The following is a 19,802-nucleotide window of genomic DNA, read 5'->3' as shown; positions in this document are numbered from 1 at the left end:
TAATCACTCTTCATATCAGAAATTGCAGTTGTTCCTGATACCCTTCAATATCGTTCTATTAGAAAAATCCTGAGCGAGTCTGTGCTATTTGTCCTCTTATAAAACAGATTTTCTGGGTAAATCTTAATAAGAACAAAGCAGCTGCTGGACTGGATGAGAAGCCTAGAAGGTATAGAACATTGACACAGAGTGAGCTGTTGAAGACACACAGGGAAGAATTCATATTTTAAATGAAAATCAGCAAGTTGTCTCTCTGACCTGTGACTCTCACATGATGTCGGGGGATTTTGAAAAAAGCTGAGGTCGAAGTGACAGGACCTGGAGGAAAAAGTTATGAATATCTCAAAGCTTGAGCTGTCCCGGTACATTATAGATTGTAACTGGTGTCATTGATCCGCAGGAAAATTGAATTTTGGGGCTTTCCTTAACTGTAACAAACACAACTCCAGACGCGACAGAGACTCCGCGGCTGTCAGGCCGGAAGAGCAAGCTGGGAGCCAATCAGCGCGCAGCGTGGCTGTGTGTTTATATAGACACGCTCCGGGCCGCGCCACTTACCTCCGAGGCTTACTATTTTTTTACTGTCAGGTATCCAAACCCGCAATCATGTCCGAAACCGCACCTGCCGCGCCGCCCGCGCCTCCTGCGGAGAAGGCGCCCGTGAAGAAGAAGGCCCGCAAGTCCGCCGGGGCCAAGCGCAAGGCGTCCGGGCCGCCGGTGTCCGAGCTCATCACCAAGGCCGTGGCCGCCTCCAAGGAGCGCAGCGGCGTGTCGCTGGCCGCGCTCAAGAAGGCGCTGGCGGCCGCCGGCTACGACGTGGAGAAGAACAACAGCCGCATCAAGCTGGGCCTCAAGAGCCTGGTGAGCAAGGGCACCCTGGTGCAGACCAAGGGCACCGGCGCCTCGGGCTCCTTCAAGCTCAACAAGAAGGCGGCCCCCGGCGAGGCCAAGCCCAAGGCCAAGAAGGCGGGCGCGGCCAAGCCCAAGAAGGCTGCCGGCGCGGCCAAGAAGCCCAAGAAGGCGGCGGGCTCGGCCACCCCCAAGAAGGGCGCCAAGAAGACCCCGAAGAAGGCGAAGAAGCCGGCGGCGGCCGCCGTGGCCAAGAAGGTGGCCAAGAGTCCGAAGAAGGCGAAGGCCGCCAAGCCCAAGAAAGCGGCCAAGAGTCCGGCCAAGGCCAAAGCCCCTAAGCCCAAGGCGGCCAAGGCCAAATCCCCCAAACCCAAGAAGACTGCCCCCAAAAAGAAGTAAGAATGAAGGGGACCCGAGAACACAAAGGCTCTTTTCAGAGCCACCCACTTCATCTCAAAAAGAGCCACTTGTGCACAGTGGAATCGTGAGAACCCGAACGACAGTCTTAACATTTTCCTCCATCTGGTGAGTAGAGGGCTCTGGGGGGAACAGGTACACCCTGACCTTTCCCAGAAAAGTTATTAGCTGCTAAAAGGCTTCTGTGTTTGGTCTAAGGGTGGTGCTCCCTGTTCCAGGTGCTTTCCCAATACTCATTATGCCCTTGAGATCCAGCCAGGTTGTTACAAGTCTCAATAGCCTCCCTTTTATTGCTGAGTTTGTGGTCTCGTGTCAGTGCTAAAGCGCTAAATTGTTGCCTCTTTCAGGCCATGACAAATCAAGCTGTTAAGAACTTCCCAGGACTGGAGTCATTTCTTTCTTCCCCCACCCCACCCCAAGTTTGGATTTGTTTCTCTTTGTAATTCTTGCCTTCCGCCTCATTGCATTTGTGTGTGTGTGTGTGTGTGTTTTTGTAAAGATGCATAAGTGCTGTGAGGACTGGGAGCCGGAGGACCGTTTCATTTGTCACATACAAACGACATAGTGCTGCTACTGTCACTGGCAAGTTCGCTTCAAGGTTCAAAATCGCTGACTGAACTGTCCCTGGTGTTTGTGAATCTGACCTCTGGCTTCTGTAGCTGCGGATTCGCTGCAGCAGAGTCTGCAGTTGCTGAATAAGCGGCCGGGAAGGGCGGGTGGTGTGGTCCCTGCGGGGACCTGGGTTTCCCTTCCTAGCAGAGCTCGTCATTAGTCGGAGTCTCCAGTGTTCACCAGTCCCCGGACTGGGAGCTCCCGTCGCTGGCGTAGGCCGGAGCCGGCTGAACCCAGAGACCCTGCAGTGCCCAGGGCGTCTCAGGACTCGGCCTTTGGTGGGGGACAGTGGACCGCTGTTGTTGAAATGGATCTGGAGGATTTCAAGCAAATGGGATTATTTACTTTGATCTGTACAAGGCCCGAGTTCTGCCTTACTGACAAAGTGCAGATAGAATGTGCAGAAAGTTTCAGGTTCTTTGATGCAGTGAGCTGACTTGCTGCATGCAGATTCAAGGCTTCCAGTCCAGGCCATTGGCAGTCGGGGTCTGCCCCAGCGGGACCACTGACGGCACAGGGGCGCGCCGTGGGGATGAGACTGAGATAAGACCGTCTGAAGACGCAGCAGTGACTCTGGAGAGAGGGACATGCGCCCGCTGCCCAGAGAAGGATGGGGCTGGGCTTAGGGGACACGCGGTGGAGAGTGGAGGGCGGTGGGCAACCAGTGCCACTCCGCCTCTGCCCTGACATTGCTTAGGGGGCAGATTACGGGCCTGTGCGCACGGCTCTTTCGAATGACATCGTAGGTGGCTCTGAAAAGAGCCTTTGGGTTTCAAGCGGCCAGTGGCGGAGCTCAGGCCCGCTCCCCGCGGATGCGGCGCGCCAGCTGGATGTCCTTGGGCATGATGGTGACGCGCTTGGCGTGGATGGCGCACAGGTTGGTGTCCTCGAACAGCCCCACCAGGTAGGCCTCGCACGCCTCCTGCAGCGCCATGACGGCCGAGCTCTGGAAGCGCAGGTCGGTCTTGAAGTCCTGCGCGATCTCGCGCACCAGGCGCTGGAAGGGCAGCTTGCGGATCAGCAGCTCCGTGGACTTCTGGTAGCGGCGGATCTCGCGCAGCGCCACCGTGCCGGGCCGGTAGCGGTGCGGCTTCTTGACGCCGCCGGTGGCCGGCGCGCTCTTGCGGGCCGCCTTGGTGGCCAGCTGCTTGCGCGGGGCCTTCCCGCCCGTGGACTTGCGCGCCGTCTGCTTCGTGCGAGCCATCGCGACCTGCCGAGAGCACAGGCCGATGCGGGCGGGAGGGCGCCCCGCCACCCGTATATATCACGCGAGCCCCGCTCTGATTGGACCCGGCGTCTGTCCCGCACGGCTCGCGGGGCACCGATTGGGAGCGGCGGCCGCTTTCCGGTCGCGTGACCTCCGGGCCTTCAGACCGAAGTCGGCTTCTTCCTCCCACCCGCCCCCTCAACCGACGCTGTTTCAACCCTCTCTGGCCTCTACCGATTTCAAGACGTGATTGGACAACTGAATAGCTTCATTCAAGTTTCTGAAGGCTAATTTCAAGCCAATTGCTTCATTTCTGTATTTAAAGTTTTTACAGAATTTTTCGAAACGCACCAAGACCATTAACACCAATTTCATTTGCTATTATAACTACATGAACACGTAGTTTTCACTCACGACAGCGTCCTCATGACAAAGCCCTCCCACTGGGTTTCACAATTTTACTGGGTTTCTGTGAAATGGGGTTAAAACCCTGACTTGTAAATGGTACAAGGTCACCGTGCCGCTTTAAAGTCCTGCTGAAGTCTGTTAAGCTCAGCCTGAAGGACACGACCGGGGACAAGCAGTGATGCGTTCCTGCTTACCAGGGGTGAGGGCCCCGCAGAATGGTAGACGGGCTGATTACAGGTGATGTGGCCATTAAGATGCAAAGCAAATCCTCTCAACACCGCACCGCCCGAGGGTGCTCTTACTGCTGTGGGGCACTAAGTTCATTTGCATCTAAATGTTTACCTTTGACCAAGCTTTGTTCTCCACTTCATCTTTTCCTCACATTAACCCTGAGGCCAGCTGCACTGATTGCCCTAAGTACCTGTGAAACAAAGTATCTCTATCAGTTTCACTTGGAGTTTTATTGTAACTTTTAAATGGAGGGTCATTTTCGCGTTATGGAGTGTTGAAGTGCTGACACCTACCGGCCAAATGGCGTAAAGGTCGTTTGCAACCAGAGGCTTAATTAGGACACGCAGCCCTTTTAGTGAAAACGTGGGTGGCTCTGAAAAGAGCCTTTGGTTTGGACTCGGCTTGCTCGAGCTGCTGGAGACACGCAGGCGCCTACTTGCCCTTGGCCTTGTGGTGGCTCTCGGTCTTCTTGGGCAGCAGCACGGCCTGGATGTTGGGCAGCACGCCGCCCTGCGCGATCGTCACCTTGCCCAGCAGCTTGTTGAGCTCCTCGTCGTTGCGGATGGCCAGCTGCAGGTGGCGCGGGATGATGCGCGTCTTCTTGTTGTCGCGCGCCGCGTTGCCCGCCAGCTCCAGGATCTCGGCCGTCAGGTACTCCAGCACGGCCGCCAGGTACACGGGCGCGCCGGCGCCCACCCGCTCGGCGTAGTTGCCCTTGCGCAGCAGGCGGTGCACGCGGCCCACGGGGAACTGCAGCCCGGCCCGCGACGAGCGCGTCTTGGCCTTGGCGCGCGCCTTGCCGCCCTGCTTCCCGCGTCCAGACATTTTAGCACTAGGAACTATAGTGCGAATAAGAGCAATGCAGGGTCAGAGCTTTTTATAAACAGTTTTAGGCGCGAAAAGTTAGATGTGTCATTACTCAAGATAACAGATTCAACCTAACCAATGAAAATGGAAATTTGGGATTCCTCCGTTCTGATTGGGCAGAGCTAATTTTTTTTGAAGTTACTTTGAAAAGCCACCAATCAGACACAAGTCTGTACTTTATCACCTTATTTGCATGCGGAGTCTTATTTAAAATGAACGCGCCGTCCTGTGCTCTCATCATTTCTCTGCATTTTTTCTTTCCTATATTTCTGTCCTCCCGACCATGCCCGAGCCCGCCAAGTCGGCGCCCGCCCCGAAGAAGGGCTCCAAGAAGGCGGTGACCAAGGCGCAGAAGAAGGACGGCAAGAAGCGCAAGCGCAGCCGCAAGGAGAGCTACTCGGTGTACGTGTACAAGGTGCTGAAGCAGGTGCACCCCGACACCGGCATCTCGTCCAAGGCCATGGGCATCATGAACTCGTTCGTCAACGACATCTTCGAGCGCATCGCGGGCGAGGCGTCGCGCCTGGCGCACTACAACAAGCGCTCGACCATCACGTCGCGGGAGATCCAGACGGCCGTGCGCCTGCTGCTGCCCGGGGAGCTGGCCAAGCACGCCGTGTCCGAGGGCACCAAGGCCGTCACCAAGTACACCAGCTCCAAGTAGACGCGCTCCTGATCGGCTTTGCTCCTAACCCAAAGGCTCTTTTCAGAGCCACCCACCTCTCCCGTAAGAGAGCTGTAATTAGTTACTTAATTTGCATTATGGAGCTGGGGCAAAGTATTGAACCTTAATTAGAAAAGCGCACAGGCCTAATTAGTCAGTTTTGGGGCTGGGAAATTCCAGCCTCCCCTATTACCTTCCATCTTTGCCTCAGGCAAAAAAAAAAAAAAACTTGTGAGAGGACTTTGTTCCTTTATTATGCAAGTGTGAACTTTGCCACTGGCAGAGTCTAAGGTGGAAGAGAAAGTCCGCCACGGAATTTAGTCCAGAACACATTTTCAGCGTCTGGTACTGAAGCTCTTTCTCCGTTGATGTAGGGAAATAACGAGAAATTGTACCTTGGAAGAACAGATTTCCTGTGCCAACGTCACAACCCTCCCCTTTTCCTTTCTGACCTGTGTTGGGATCTGCTGTTTGGTGTTTGTGCTGCGCCTTACTGTAATTAAAGAGCAGTCTCCTGTCATATTTACTCATAAACCATGAGTCCAAATAGTTCTCGGTGTCTGTGCAGAGGAGGAAGAGACTATGCTCTCCTCTCAAGGTTCTCTTGCCTTGTCTGATATTCAGCTCAACGCGAGGCAGGTTAGCAAGAGAAAGTGACCAAACTCAACACCCAGTGAGTCCCTCTGCAGCCGCCCTTGACCCACGTCCTCACCAGCAGAGCTGAGCACTCGCCTTCCTACCATCGGTGTCCAGGGAGCATCAATGGCGACACTGAGGAGTGGCCCCACGGCCCCTGGTCCTGTCAATCGTGCCTCGTCTCGTGTCCCCAGCACTGAAAACTGACATGGACTCAAAGCCAAAGCTCACCCCCAAGCCCTCGGCGCTCCTGCTCACATTTTTAAAGATTACACGGAGCCACGTGGGCTCGTGGCCGCGCTTCGAACCCTGTGCAAAGACCATCAAATGTCCGGTCTTCGTGTCATGTAAAGCATCGCCCTAAAATGTCAAAGTCCAGCTCTAGAATCAGAGCCTCCTCTTGGTGGGGTCAGGCGTCTCTCCGCCCCAGGTGTTTTGCGTGGGTCTAGTTACTTTCACTGCTCATCCCCCAGCCCTTAGCCTGGGGCCTTAAAGTCCTCACTGAGTGTTTTATGGAAGCATATTGACACCTAATCAAAAGGTTATTTTCAGAGCCGCTTACATTCTGATCAAAAGCCTTGTAATGCGCATTTATGCTTCTACGCACGTCTTGACACCTGAATTTGCTGAGCCACTGTCCACTCAGGGAAGAAACCTGTGGGGCGCCATGTCTTCAGTAAAGCGGGCCCTGCTTCTCCGCTTCGCGTGCCCTCTGTACCTCTCATTCGTGTTTTCTGTGAACCAGGACTGAGGCTCTGCACACGGCACTATATTTTCAGTCACATGTATGAGGAGCTAGCGAGGCCGGGAGGCAAGAGCGGCAGGGGGCGACCCTAGTTCCCTGCAGTGGCAACTCTGGTCCTACTCTGGCAGCGACGATCGGCTTCCAATTCCAGCTTTGGCTTTTCCTCCACAGTCTGGGTTCTACACTTCCAGAATCATCTTTATAGACGCCCAGCCCACTTCTGAGCTGTCTCTCCCCCGGGCCTCCCCTGCCGATTTCTCGATTGTCCCGGTGCTCCCAGCCCTGCTCCTGCTCCTGCTCCCTTCCCATCTCTGACACACCAGTTCTGCTTCTGCTTTCCAGTATCCCAACACCCGTGTGACGCTGATGAAATCATCTTTGTAAAAATCACAGGCAGTTTTCTGTCCTCCCGATGGGACGCTGACGTCATGGTGCCCAGCCTCCCTCGATGTAAAGGGCTATTTCTACTTCACAGGTTAAAGATTTTCCTTACCGATCACCCTTAGACATCAGCACTTCGATAGTCGCATGACACATTCCCTGCCCTCAAGGACACAGAGTCTCCGGAGGGTCCCTCACCATCGGTTCTCCGAGGCAGGTGAAGCATTCATTCTAGGAGTCAGAAGGAGTACGACTTGAGTGTAGCCCACAGGCCTGGGGGCTATGAGGCTTCGTGTCCTCACTTGGCCAAGCCATCCTTTTTAGCTGAGTCAGGACACGTGAAAGATTAATAGGAACACACCAAGAAAAGACACCAAGCTTAGTGCTGGAGAGAGGAGAAAATCAATGTAAAAACACTTTTAAAGTGTGGAGAACACCCTCTGTTCCTCACTCATGAAATGAAAATATTAGTAAAATCGACTTCATGGATACTTTTGTGAAAACGAATGCAATAATTATAACAAATATAAATATTTTAGGGGTATTTAAAATTCACAAAGTTTTTTATGGACATTATAAGGTGAATTCTGTCATTACTCCTATACTTTACCTGTAATAAAAGCTTTTTGAAGTAGTATTGTAATCAGAAGTAATAATAATACTGTAGTGGGCAGAGGAAGTGCTTCTCCAGGAAATTGGAATTTCTGCTATTAAAATCAGACCTTGGCATAGCAAAAAGGAAATTAAATTGCTGCTGTTAAAATTAGAGCAATTTCAAAATTATGTGAGCCTGAAATACTTTGGAAGAATTTACATGCATCTATAGTATTTTTGATAATATTTATACATTAAGATTTAAATATTGTTATAATCTTAAAGAACATCGTTGAATACATTAATAATTCTTAAACTAGGGTAAATGCATTAATTTTCTATTGCTAGCTTGAAGAATTATCACCAACTTAATGGCCTAAAAGAATACACACTTCCAATCTCATAGTTCTGCAGCTCGGCATTGGGACACAGATCGTAGTGAGCTGGATCCGGGGCCTCCAAAAGAGAATCGCCTCCTTGTTTCTCCAGCTGGTGGAGGCTGTCCTCCTCCTTCCTGCGCGCGAGGCCCCTTTCCTGGAGCTTCAGGCTGGCGCTCTGGCCAAACCCGTGTCGTGCTGCATCTCTAGGTTCTGTCTCCAGAGTCCCTCTTCCAATGTTACCTTGGATTCCTGAGATTACATTGGGGTTCCCTTGGCTAATGTAGGGTAATCACATCATTTTAAACTGACGCGAGACGGACACGTTTCCCAGAGTTGCAGAGCGGGGGAGACCGAGCCTTGCACTGAGAGAAGAAGAGGGTCCTTGGTCAGAGACTGTAGCAAGAATTCAACACACACAGCAAAGTGAGAGTCAAAAGCAAAGTTTATTGGAGTAGGGATAACACTCCACAGACAGAGGGTGGACTAAGGTGAGGACAGAGAGAGGGGCAGAGTAAAGAGTACCCAGAGAGAGACAGTGAGAGGGACCCTGAGTGCTCCGGGAATTCAGTTTAAATATCATTCTTTAGCGACTGCGAGTTATGGTTTAAAATACTTTGTCATAATCCCTTTCCTTTAATATGGACACATTAAGGACGGGGAAGAGTATGTGCATGAACACGTAAGACAGTCCCCAGCTGCTGGCAGTCCCCAGCCTTTCACCCATGCGTCCCTCATGGTTTTAGACATAGGGAATGACTGTTGGTTCCAGTTTCCCCTTCCACCGTTGTGGGGAATGAGTCATGAGCAAACTCAGCAGAAATCTGCCTTTGTTCTGAAGGTGTCCTCATGGCCTGGCTGCAGGGCTGATCAGCTTATTACGGCCTCTGAATGTAGCTTGATTAACATATTTTATTCTCTTGCTTCCTTCCTGCATTACAACCAACCTCAGTTCCATCTGCCTTTTGTCAAATTACCCAACATTTGCACAGATTCCAGGGATTAGGAGGTAGATTTAATGGATGGTATCATTTTGCCTAGCACAGTAGGCGACAGTGTATTTAGAATCTGATAGAAAGCTCTGTAGAGCACTTTCTGCTCCTAGAGGGAGAACATAGAGACGCATGATTGTGAACAATTTCGGGGAGTCCATCGGCTCCCCCAGCCCATACGGACGCTGTTTACCGCTGGGGCTACAGAAAGTGAAAACTGACTCTGTATAACTCTCACACAGCACATCGGCCTGGCATTTTTAGTTTTTGGTTATTTTACATTTTACTTATTGCTTCTGTTCCTTATGCATTTTGTTTGAATAGTTATACATACTTTGTGTACATTGTGGGGTGTGTGTGTGTGTGCACATTTCTGTGTTATGTATGGAGGAAGTTTATTATTTATGACATAAGTTATACAAGAACACATAAAATAGTATTACCTTTTTCCTACCTGTATTGAAATCCTAATAGCACTGTGTGTACATGCTTAGCTTTAACTCCACATGAGATTCCATTCATGGAGATATAACCTTAAGCAGGCTGTACCCACAAGTGTAGATTGTCATCATCACCGTGTGTCTATATATATATACGGGGCAGAAAGTACTGGTATAGTAACTGGAATGACTTGAATTTTTTTTTTCCTGTAAAAAGAATTTTTTTTTGTCAATCAGGACAAAATGAAACATGTAAATTCCACCTTAGAAGAAAGAAAGCATAATTTTACAACACAATTTTAGTAAAGGAGAGACACCAAAATACCTTCAGGATGTTTTTCATGAACTGCCAATATCATTCTCTTTAATGGAGTTATCTTGCCCATGATCTAAACATTCTTAGAAAAAGGTGGGAAAACTCTCATTACCATGGAGTAGCCCATCCGGGAGCCAGTGATGTTCCATTTTCAACTTCCTTGCACGTGAACTGTCCCGTTCCCATCAGCATGCAGAAGTAACATTGCTCTAAGCAAACAAACCCACTAATGTGCACAATGGTTACAATCAAACTGTAATTAAAGAAAGCATTTTCTAAACACGAAGAAGTATCATCGGAAGGGCTCTTTGCTTTCCATGTTAGTGGTCAGTTTCCCTCACCTGTCAGTGCTTTAGCTGGATTGACAGCAAGAGCAGCGGACCCGAGAGACAGCAACCCAGCACTCGCCCACGACTACATACATTTCTTGCTTCAACCCAAACGTCTGTATGTCTCAAGGAGCTAGCACCACTGCGCGACTTGACAGTTCCCTTTAGAAAAATTCAAAACTAACAGTTTGGCATTATAATTAGTACACGCTCACACTGTGTACAGTCACTACGGCTCTTCCAACGAGAACGTGGGTGGCTCTGAAAAGAGCCTTTGGGTTAAAGGGTGGCTGCAGAGGGACTCACTTGGAGCTGGTGTACTTGGTGACGGCCTTGGTGCCCTCGGACACGGCGTGCTTGGCCAGCTCCCCGGGCAGCAGCAGGCGCACGGCCGTCTGGATCTCCCGCGACGTGATGGTCGAGCGCTTGTTGTAGTGCGCCAGGCGCGACGCCTCGCCCGCGATGCGCTCGAAGATGTCGTTGACGAACGAGTTCATGATGCCCATGGCCTTGGACGAGATGCCGGTGTCGGGGTGCACCTGCTTCAGCACCTTGTACACGTACACCGAGTAGCTCTCCTTGCGGCTGCGCTTGCGCTTCTTGCCGTCCTTCTTCTGCGCCTTGGTCACCGCCTTCTTGGAGCCCTTCTTCGGGGCGGGCGCCGACTTGGCGGGCTCGGGCATGTTCACAGAAAACCAGAAACAAAGGAGGAGAAGTTCTAAAATGCCGGCTCAGGTCTAGAGTGTCCCCATTTATAGTCGCTCTATGCAAATAAGGTGCTCAGGAATACCCAGATCTGATTCGATAGTGTGTTAGTGACGAATATATGTAAATTTCGTGCCTCACATCTCTTTTCTTATTGGTTGGCTCTGTAAAAGAATCATTTCTAACCAATCCCGTTCCTTCTTTTGCAATTCCATCCAGCACTATAACTGGCGTCTGGTTGCTCCCTGCAGAACATTTCCTTTATTGCTTTCCCTGTGACAGTTCCCACTGCTACTGCCAAGTATGTCGGGACGCGGGAAGCAGGGCGGCAAGGCGCGCGCCAAGGCCAAGACGCGCTCATCGCGGGCCGGGCTGCAATTCCCCGTGGGCCGCGTGCACCGCCTGCTGCGCAAGGGCAACTACGCCGAGCGGGTGGGCGCCGGCGCGCCCGTGTACCTGGCGGCCGTGCTGGAGTACCTGACGGCCGAGATCCTGGAGCTGGCGGGCAACGCGGCGCGCGACAACAAGAAGACGCGCATCATCCCGCGCCACCTGCAGCTGGCCATCCGCAACGACGAGGAGCTCAACAAGCTGCTGGGCAAGGTGACGATCGCGCAGGGCGGCGTGCTGCCCAACATCCAGGCCGTGCTGCTGCCCAAGAAGACCGAGAGCCACCACAAGGCCAAGGGCAAGTAGGCGCCTGCTTTTGTTTGCAGCCGCTCGAGCAGGCTGAGTTCAAACCAAAGGCTCTTTTCAGAGCCACCCACGTTTTCACTAAAAGGGCTGCGTGTTCCTAATTAAGCCTCTGGTTGCAAACGACCTTTACGCCATTTGGCCGGTAGGTGTCAGCACTTCAACACTCCATAACGCGAAAATGACCCTCCATTTAAAAGTAACAATAAAAACGAAAGTTAACCATCAGCTGAGTTAAGGGTACACAGACTTTGTGTCAAAGGCGATTAGCGAGTCCCGCCTCAGTTTGCAAAGCGCGGGGCGGTCCAGCGGCTCCTCTTCTGAAAACCCAAGGCTTCTTTGGTCACCACTAACAGCCATTGCTAAGGTTTTACATACTTGCCACGAAGAGGTCAGTTCGCTAGACCGTTGCTCACATTTTATGCAACATAAGATCTTAGAAAAAAATAGGAAACTAGATTTCTGGATCCCCTATGACTGAAACAAGAGATATACGTTTATAAACGCACAAAAGAAGGATGTTAAGGCATCTGCAGCTCTGTCAGGACATAAGTTAAGGCCGTAGGCCGTGTAAGTGACATAATAGCAGGAATCAATACCTTTATGTCTCAGTGTTTTGAAATACTTTTGTGACTGTGTATATACATATATACATGATGATATATACAGTATATTCAAGTAAACTTGCTGTCTGAAAGTCTAAAATATGAATAAAAGAAATAGAACAAAGGAGGGATAGTTGACCAGACACGTGTCAGGGAGGGCTTTTTAAATTTTACTGATGATAGCATTCTTAATGAAAATTTTTTAGTCTGTTGCTTGCCTTTTCAGAAAATAATAAAGTACACAAATCGACGCTAAACAAAACCTCACTTTTATGGGCTTAAAATGGAATATTAATGCGAAGGAAATTTTTGATTTTATATCAATCATTAATGCAAACAAAATCAGTTAAATCACAGCGTGGGACCTACAAACCCGGCGGATCTGCTCTCATAAATAAGGCCAGAAACCACGGCAGTTCTCTCCAGCGGGCTTTCCTTCCCGAGCTGCTCTAAGGCGCCAATGAGGCCAGCGGCCTGCAAGTCCCAGGCATGAAGGCCCCAGGCAAGCAGCTGGCCACCAAGCGCCTCCAAGGTCCTGGCAGGATTTAGAAGTCTAAAAAGCAGATACAGCCCTGACCTTTGACACAGAGAAACTGGTCTTCGTGCCATTACCTTATGACAGTTACCAGAATGTAAAATTCAGAACAATAAGCCAAATCTCATAAAATGTAATAATAGATGTTTCTTATGTATAATTTATTGCTATGAAAACCACCAGGAAGAGAAACCTAGTTCAAAACAGTATAGGAGATTTATATATATATACATATACATATATATATATAGAGAGAGAATGTAATATATATTAGAGAGTATGTAACATATATTAGAGAGTATGTAATACATATTGCATAGTCTCTCATATGTCTTTATAAAGTGTGAAAGAAGGTGAAGGAAACCAGGATAGTTTTGTTTTATGAAAGTGAAGTAAACTAGAATAATCACCCCTAAAATATGCTTTCGTGACATAAAAAAAACGATTTTGCCCATGACAGTGGTTAAGCAGCAGCAATCGCGGACAGTTCCTCTCCTCCCTAGCCTTTTCCTGCCTTGAGGCAGGAGACCAGTGTCGCGCTGGAGATCTCTGCGTGCCGGTGACTTAACACACTAAAGGAACAAGCGGGATCTGCCTGCAAAGCCTACTCTTCGTTTCTTCCCATACATTTCCCTTCCTACAATCTGCCGCCCTTAGAAGCCTAAAACTGCTTTTCTTTGTCCTTTCATTCCTCTACAAATCTACTGGACTTTGTCGAAGATGTTCTATAAACTGGAGTTCTCACCTACCTCTTGGAATTACTCCTTCCTGGGTCTTCCCCATGTATATATGAAATATACATGTTAATAAACTTGTTTTTCTTTCCTTAATCTGTGTTATATGTACACGGTCCTCAACCAAGAACCAGATGGATAAAGGAAAAAGTTGGCTCCTCTACAAAAGAAAGACAATTGAAATAAAAACAAAAGAGCAAATTCATCAAAAACTGATATCATCCTATGGCACCATTATATTTATTAGGTTGTCTTTTCTACTGTTAAATAGGATCTCGAGGTCTGGGCATCTTACTAAATGCTATTCTTGTTAATGTTAAAATGTAGCACAGTGTTTTGCAGACACAGTTGCAACCAGATGAGCTTGACCAGAACCAAATTGGGTAAGTGTAGCAGACCGCCAAGGAGAAATCAACATGTAATTAACCAAATAGTGTGTATACTCAATGGCTAAGCCTTTCTTCCTGGAAACAAAGTTTCATTTGCAAATCCCCTGCCTCCTTTATAGGCAACAAGTAAATAAAACTATCTAACAACCACCTCTCACTCTTGAATAGAGCACCCCATGTGGCGAACCCCTTGAATTCAGTAATACTACTGGATGGAGATAAATTTCATCTCTAATGGACAAAAACCGCTGAAATTATCTTTCGTCCTACAAATTAACATCTAAATTCACAGATACTTCACTGATAATGGGTTCTAAGAAATAGTCAAACAGAAGCATATTCTCCTGGAATACTTAAAAAACACTCGGCAGGCCTGTTAGACAATGAGAGGAAATGCGGCCCATCCCTTTACCTTAATTTGGCATTTTGATATTTCTTAATGGATTTCACAGCTGCTCTGCTGTGACCAGAGGTCTTCCCTGGTCCTCAGTGAGCCCGAGCCTCATGAACACTCTGCTTCCCTGTCTGCTCTCTGCACCTTCCTATATCGTGCATACCAATGATGAGTTGTCACTACATGGAGGGACAAGTGCTCAATTTCCAAGGCCTAAAGAAGATGAAGGAAGGTTACCAGCGCCTCCCCGTAGGCCTTCTTACCTCCAGTCAAGTCAAAGTCATATGACGTCTCTTGTTCACCTTCTTTTTCAAAAGGCTAAAATCGTGAATCATCAAATATAAAATGAATATGTGTCGAGGGGCTTCTCTAACTCATCAATGAGTGAAGAAATGGGAAAATGGTATGATAGATTCAAAAGACATTTAAGAAATGTAGGCATTTATAGAAATTTTAAGAAAGAAACATTAGGATAGAATTGTTGAATTAGGCTACAATGAAATTAATGTCTAAAAGGCCATAAGCCTTTGGAGTTATACCTGATACACTCAACAGAAATTATCCACTTCTCTACCAAACAAAACCCTACAAGTTAACAAGTAACTTCACTGAGTGTGGTACCTTTAATCGACACTAAACTGTGAGACAATCGAAGTGCATCTTCACAGAACCCTTTTGTAGCCTTTAACTTGTTATGATATTGAACACCACGGCCCCTCATTTTTTCCTAACTTAAGTATCAGATAATTTTTTTTCACACTGTGGAACCTTACTTAAAAAAATAAATAAATAAAAAACATAGAGCCTGAAAGAAAAATTTATATGAAACGTCATGGTGTAACTCCTTGACATTCTTATTTTACTCACTAATCAAATAATAGATGATTTGATTTTTTAATCTTTCTAGGCTCCAAAGTAATTGACCTGATTTTTCTTAAATCAGAAATGAATTGTCTTCTGGCCTTCATTCTTTCCATGAAATGCTTTTGTGATTCTTAATGACTTCTTTTTTAAACCACTGTAATGTGCAGTCTCTTCTACTGAACCTTGAGCTCTCTTAAACAACGATTGCTTTAAGAATTAGTTCTGAATGCTTTCTATCAAGATTTTACACTTTCGAAACAAAAACGTTAGCCACAGATTTCCAGGTAGTCTCCACCTCCTGCTATCTTGCCCTTGAAGAATTCTAAGGACAATAATTCTTCTAGTATCTATCTTTTCTTAGAGAATAGGCTACCCCAAAATGTACCACCTTGGCATGTGGATTATTTTGCCTTCAAGTCAATGAAGAGCCAGCAGAATCATTTTTTAAAAAAAAAAAATCTTACCTCTCCCTTAACTACCTCAAGAACGTACATAGGGGCCTGTCCAAGAAAGAAAGTTATTGCAAGAGATAACTTTCGGTGGAATGACCTACCTGTCCGCAGGGCAAGCATCTGCTCACCAGACGTCTCCTTATCTTCCTGTGGATTGTGCTCCTGCTCTTGGCAGCCCCAGGCCCCACCACGTTCTTAGCTCAGGAGAGCACAGGAGCCTCAAAGGCCTGACTGCATTTGGGTTGCATCTTTTTTTTTTTTTTAACTTTAAGATTGAATTGGATGATTCGATCCTCCGATTTGGGTTATTTTAAGGTCTATTGAATGATTCATGAATCAGGCAGCATTCCATCTAGTAAATAGAAAGACACTCCTGGGTTGCATATTTTTTTGAAGGCTCCCTGAATGTACATTCAAATTAAACTTGTTTTTTCTTTTTCCTGTAAGTCTGTATTATGTCAATTTGATTATTAGAACAGCCAAGGAACCCAGAAGGACAGAAAAAAAAAAAGTTTTTCCTCCCTACACCATGATGAGTAATGGTTTCTTTGAAAATTCTCCTTCAGTTCCCTAATATGGTTTTTATTTGTTTATCATTATTATTATTTTTAAATAGAAATATTAAGAAAGAAACGTTAGGATAGAATTGTTGGATTGCTTCCTTCTGGTTCTATAGCTGGGCTTTTTAGAAATGCATTAAATGTCCCCTGTGTTCCAAAGCCCATGACAGCAAGGTTCCTAGAGATCGAGACACAGAGGGGACAGTGGGAATCCTGGAACGGTGCTGCCTGCAGCGCGACGCAGGCCACGAGAGCGGTGTAAGAGTTTTCAGCGACCACATATTAAAAAGCGATAAGCTGCAATTACTTTAATATTATGTTGTATTAAACCCAAAATCTCCCAAACATTTTTATTTCAACACGTAATGAACATAAATACATTATAATGCATTTTACATTGCTTTTTTCAATCTAAATCTTCCAAATTGGGTATCTATTTTATTCAATCTGCTACTAAGTTTTTATTGAAAATAAATTGATTGGCACTTAAATTTTATAATGTAGTCATTGTTGAAAAAATTAAGTTCTCATGCTCGAGTTGTTCAAACATACCTAAAATGTTCCAGTAACTGAGTAGAGTTTCAGTTTTTAAATGGAAACCAATTAAAATTATACAAAATTTAAATCTTGGTGCCTCAGCATCAGCCTCATTTCGAATGCTCAAAAGTGGTTCTGACTGCTGTATCTGACAGTGCGATCGTAGGGGAAATTGTGTCTCGGGAATTGTGCAAATGTAGAGACTGGGGGTTTAAATGGGGAGCATGTAAACTTAAATGTTATCATGCAAATTTAGCGCTGACTTCTAAAATCAAACATTTGCTTTTGATATAGAGATACAAAGATAACGAAAGCAGAGGAACGTAGGCCCAGATTGCAAAATGCCAGTCGGAGAGGTTCAAAGGTACTGGGGAAAAAGTCGCCCCGGCGGGGGGGGAGGGGCGCAAAGATGAATTTCCTCAGGCAATTACAGTTGTCCATGTAAGAGATATCGAAACATGTAGAGAATTTTTATGAGTTTATTTTATCTAAAACTGAAGACATCTCCTGGGAACCAAGTTCTCAAATGCTCCCGAGCATAAGTTCTGCAGCCCCCTTCTACGTTTGGAATGAGGGAGAGAAGGTCAGAGGTCACAAGAAGGTGGGGAAAGCGTGGTGCAGACAGCTGGGGAGACCACGGGCTCCTGGGAGGGCAGTTGTGCTCTGGGGGATCTGACAAGGAGGATCTCACCAGCATTTCAAGGGCTTGTGATCTGGACGCACAGGGGCAATGGGCGGGGCCAGCATAAGGCGGACAGAGCCATTTACTGAAGACGGTGTAGCCGGGGGCCTGCCCAGTGAGGGGTTGAGTCAGGTCACCCCGTGAGGTCACTTTCCATAGAACCTTTTTCACCCACACAGTAGTCTTATTGTGCTGAATATTTGACCAAAAGTTAGCTTTTGACTTTCAAAACATGACCTCATGATGTCGAGATTAAGATTTCCATTATAGAGATGAAAAAACTAAAGGGGAAACGACAGATGACATGTCCCAAAACAGGTCCCAGACCTCAGATAGTGGAGCGCAGAAAGTGCTGAGGGCGCCGGCAGCGGGGTCGCGCCTCACGACCACGAACAGCTGAAAGACTCGCCTTCCCGTTGCCCAAAGCGTTTCAGCTGTTCCTCGCTCCCAGAATCCATTTTACCAACGACACTAACTACGGTCACTTAAAGTGCGCAAAAGCGCTTCTCGGGAGAGGGAGGAGCCAGGGACTCTTATGTTTGAGATGGGCGTTTAAAATGCACTTCCCCACGGCGCGTAAGGATCATAACGCAGACTTGGAAAACAGGTTAGCTTGACATTTCAGCATCTTGATACATCAAAGGATTTTTCTACAAGTTCTTCAACAGGGCATGCTGGAATGAATTCAGGAAGGGGCAGAGACCCAAAAGTCTTTGTCTCCTTCGGCCCCGCCCCACAGCCTGGAAGACATTTGTAGGCGGGGACAGAGCCGGTGCCCAAGGGGCCCTCCCGCCTAACCACAGGGGCCTCATTTTGTAGTTTACAAAACGGTCCGCAGCAAGGTTATAAATGATCACTGCGCCTTACTTTCAACACGCACTTGCTACTTTTTTCTCTCTCGTTGCCAGTCATGTCTGGTCGCGGCAAAGGCGGGAAGGGGCTCGGCAAAGGGGGCGCCAAGCGCCACCGCAAGGTGCTGCGCGACAACATCCAGGGCATCACCAAGCCCGCCATCCGGCGCCTGGCGCGGCGCGGCGGCGTCAAGCGCATCTCCGGGCTCATCTACGAGGAGACCCGCGGGGTGCTCAAGGTCTTCCTGGAGAACGTGATCCGGGACGCCGTCACCTACACGGAGCACGCCAAGCGCAAGACGGTCACGGCCATGGACGTGGTCTACGCGCTCAAGCGCCAGGGCCGCACGCTCTATGGCTTCGGGGGCTGAGTCTGAACCCCGACTCGCTTTCTGCAGCAAAACCAAAGGCCCTTTTCAGGGCCGCCCACTCCCTCTCGGGAAGAGCTGTGCGCGATTCATGTGTTTGGCGCGCGTCCTGAGGTTTCCTTGTTTTCAATACCAGCCCGGCCTTTACCTTCTGCGGTAACTGCAGACGGGACAGAGGCTCCCCCTACCGGCCTCAGCCAGGCCGTGCGCAGGGACCCAGAATCGGCGGTTCCCTCAGCCGATCCGGAGCGGGACGGGGCTGTCGGTGGCGGGCAGGAAGCAGTCACGCAACCCACAAGGGAGAACGGAGAGGTCTGGAGGCCCCAGTTCTTTCTCTGGCAGGGACCCTGCCCGCCCTTGTTGCTGCAAAAGGATCAAACACCGGCTGTGGTTCGGGCGAGGTGGCAGTCGGCCGTGACACGCAGGTGGGACTTATACAAACATTTACAAATTACGGAGCCTGCGAGGGCGCTGCCGGCCGCATCCAGGCCGATTAAAAACACACTGCCAGCAAAATGCTGGGGGTCGGTTCCTAACTATCTTCCGCGAGCGGCGTCAGGAAGGGTCAGCTGGCTTGGGCCTCACCAGCCCCCCGCCCCTCAGGCATCGTGCTGAGCGTCGTCACCCCCAAACCGGGTGGGTGGGTGTAAGTGGAGCTAACCTGGGCCCTGCCGGTTTCCATTTTCAGGCCGGTCCCCTCCCTAAGCCAGAAGCTATGCAGTTTGTAAATTATCTTATCATTCAGTAGTCAGGTCCCTAACTTCCTCCAAGCTAGTGGGCCTAACTTTGCACCCGTGAAGGAGGGGCGCCCTCTTGCGGTGACAGGCTCTCTGCCTCCCAGCTCCCCTCCCTCTTAACTGCCTGCCATAAACTGGAAATTTTTTTTTCTTTTCTATTAGGAACCATTCAAACACTACAATATGGTTATAAAAAGTTTTTCAAAGTGTGCCCTCAGGTTGACAAACTGGCCCTCTGAATAATCCACATCTTTGGGAGAGAAGAATATTGCTGGCTGCTCTGCTGCTGGTCGCTGTGCTAACAGGTGTCTGACACCGGGGAGATACTGAACCCGCACTGAGACCAAGGTCAGGTGAGCGGTCTGGATCGGAAATGACAATTGGGGAATCAGCATAGAGGTGATGAAACTGATGTGATCGCTAAGAACTTAATACATCGCGTGCATTGTTTGCCAGAGTAAACCATGTAAGTTGTCATCAGAAACCATGTAAATGGTCACCAGAAGGGACAGGGTACATATCGACCATATCCATAAGATGGAGTCCTACTTTGGGCCGCTATAACAATACCTTAGGCTGGGTGGCTTAAACAACAAAGATTTCTCACAGTTCTGGAGGCTGGAAGTCCAAG

The 19,802-nt window shown here is 48.5% G+C and overlaps 7 protein-coding genes across 7 annotated transcripts; 4 read left to right on the top strand and 3 right to left on the bottom strand.

Moving 5' to 3' along the window:
• The first annotated feature begins 548 nt into the window (after positions 1-548).
• LOC120606163 (histone H1.4-like) lies at positions 549-4,554 on the top strand. Its single transcript, XM_039867331.1, has one exon. It carries the CDS (start codon positions 607-609, stop codon positions 1,246-1,248), a length of 642 nt encoding a protein of 213 aa, XP_039723265.1. The 5' UTR covers positions 549-606; the 3' UTR covers positions 1,249-4,554.
• Positions 2,622-3,106, bottom strand: LOC120606198 (histone H3.1). Its single transcript, XM_039867377.1, has one exon. The coding sequence runs from the start codon at positions 3,080-3,082 to the stop codon at positions 2,672-2,674; it is 411 nt and encodes a 136-aa protein (XP_039723311.1). The 5' UTR covers positions 3,083-3,106; the 3' UTR covers positions 2,622-2,671.
• LOC120606176 (histone H2A type 1) lies at positions 4,122-4,573 on the bottom strand. Its single transcript, XM_039867351.1, has one exon. It carries the CDS (start codon positions 4,547-4,549, stop codon positions 4,157-4,159), a length of 393 nt encoding a protein of 130 aa, XP_039723285.1. The 5' UTR covers positions 4,550-4,573; the 3' UTR covers positions 4,122-4,156.
• A 257-nt stretch (positions 4,574-4,830) lies between these two features.
• On the top strand, positions 4,831-5,309 carry LOC120606187 (histone H2B type 1-C/E/F/G/I). The gene has a single exon (XM_039867364.1). It carries the CDS (start codon positions 4,875-4,877, stop codon positions 5,253-5,255), a length of 381 nt encoding a protein of 126 aa, XP_039723298.1. The 5' UTR covers positions 4,831-4,874; the 3' UTR covers positions 5,256-5,309.
• Positions 5,310-10,319: 5,010 nt separating this feature from the next.
• Positions 10,320-10,799, bottom strand: LOC120606186 (histone H2B type 1-C/E/F/G/I). The gene has a single exon (XM_039867363.1). The coding sequence runs from the start codon at positions 10,746-10,748 to the stop codon at positions 10,368-10,370; it is 381 nt and encodes a 126-aa protein (XP_039723297.1). The 5' UTR covers positions 10,749-10,799; the 3' UTR covers positions 10,320-10,367.
• A 235-nt stretch (positions 10,800-11,034) lies between these two features.
• On the top strand, positions 11,035-11,691 carry LOC120606175 (histone H2A type 1). The gene has a single exon (XM_039867350.1). The coding sequence runs from the start codon at positions 11,074-11,076 to the stop codon at positions 11,464-11,466; it is 393 nt and encodes a 130-aa protein (XP_039723284.1). The 5' UTR covers positions 11,035-11,073; the 3' UTR covers positions 11,467-11,691.
• A 6,401-nt stretch (positions 11,692-18,092) lies between these two features.
• On the top strand, positions 18,093-18,487 carry LOC120606190 (histone H4). Its single transcript, XM_039867367.1, has one exon. The coding sequence runs from the start codon at positions 18,126-18,128 to the stop codon at positions 18,435-18,437; it is 312 nt and encodes a 103-aa protein (XP_039723301.1). The 5' UTR covers positions 18,093-18,125; the 3' UTR covers positions 18,438-18,487.
• The last annotated feature ends 1,315 nt before the right edge of the window (positions 18,488-19,802 follow it).

The sequence above is a fragment of the Pteropus medius genome, unplaced genomic scaffold (assembly GCF_902729225.1).
Source record: "Pteropus medius unplaced genomic scaffold, Ma_sr-lr_union100, whole genome shotgun sequence".
Classification (NCBI taxonomy): Eukaryota; Metazoa; Chordata; class Mammalia; order Chiroptera; family Pteropodidae; genus Pteropus; species Pteropus medius.
This window is presented reverse-complemented; position numbering and strand designations above follow the sequence as displayed.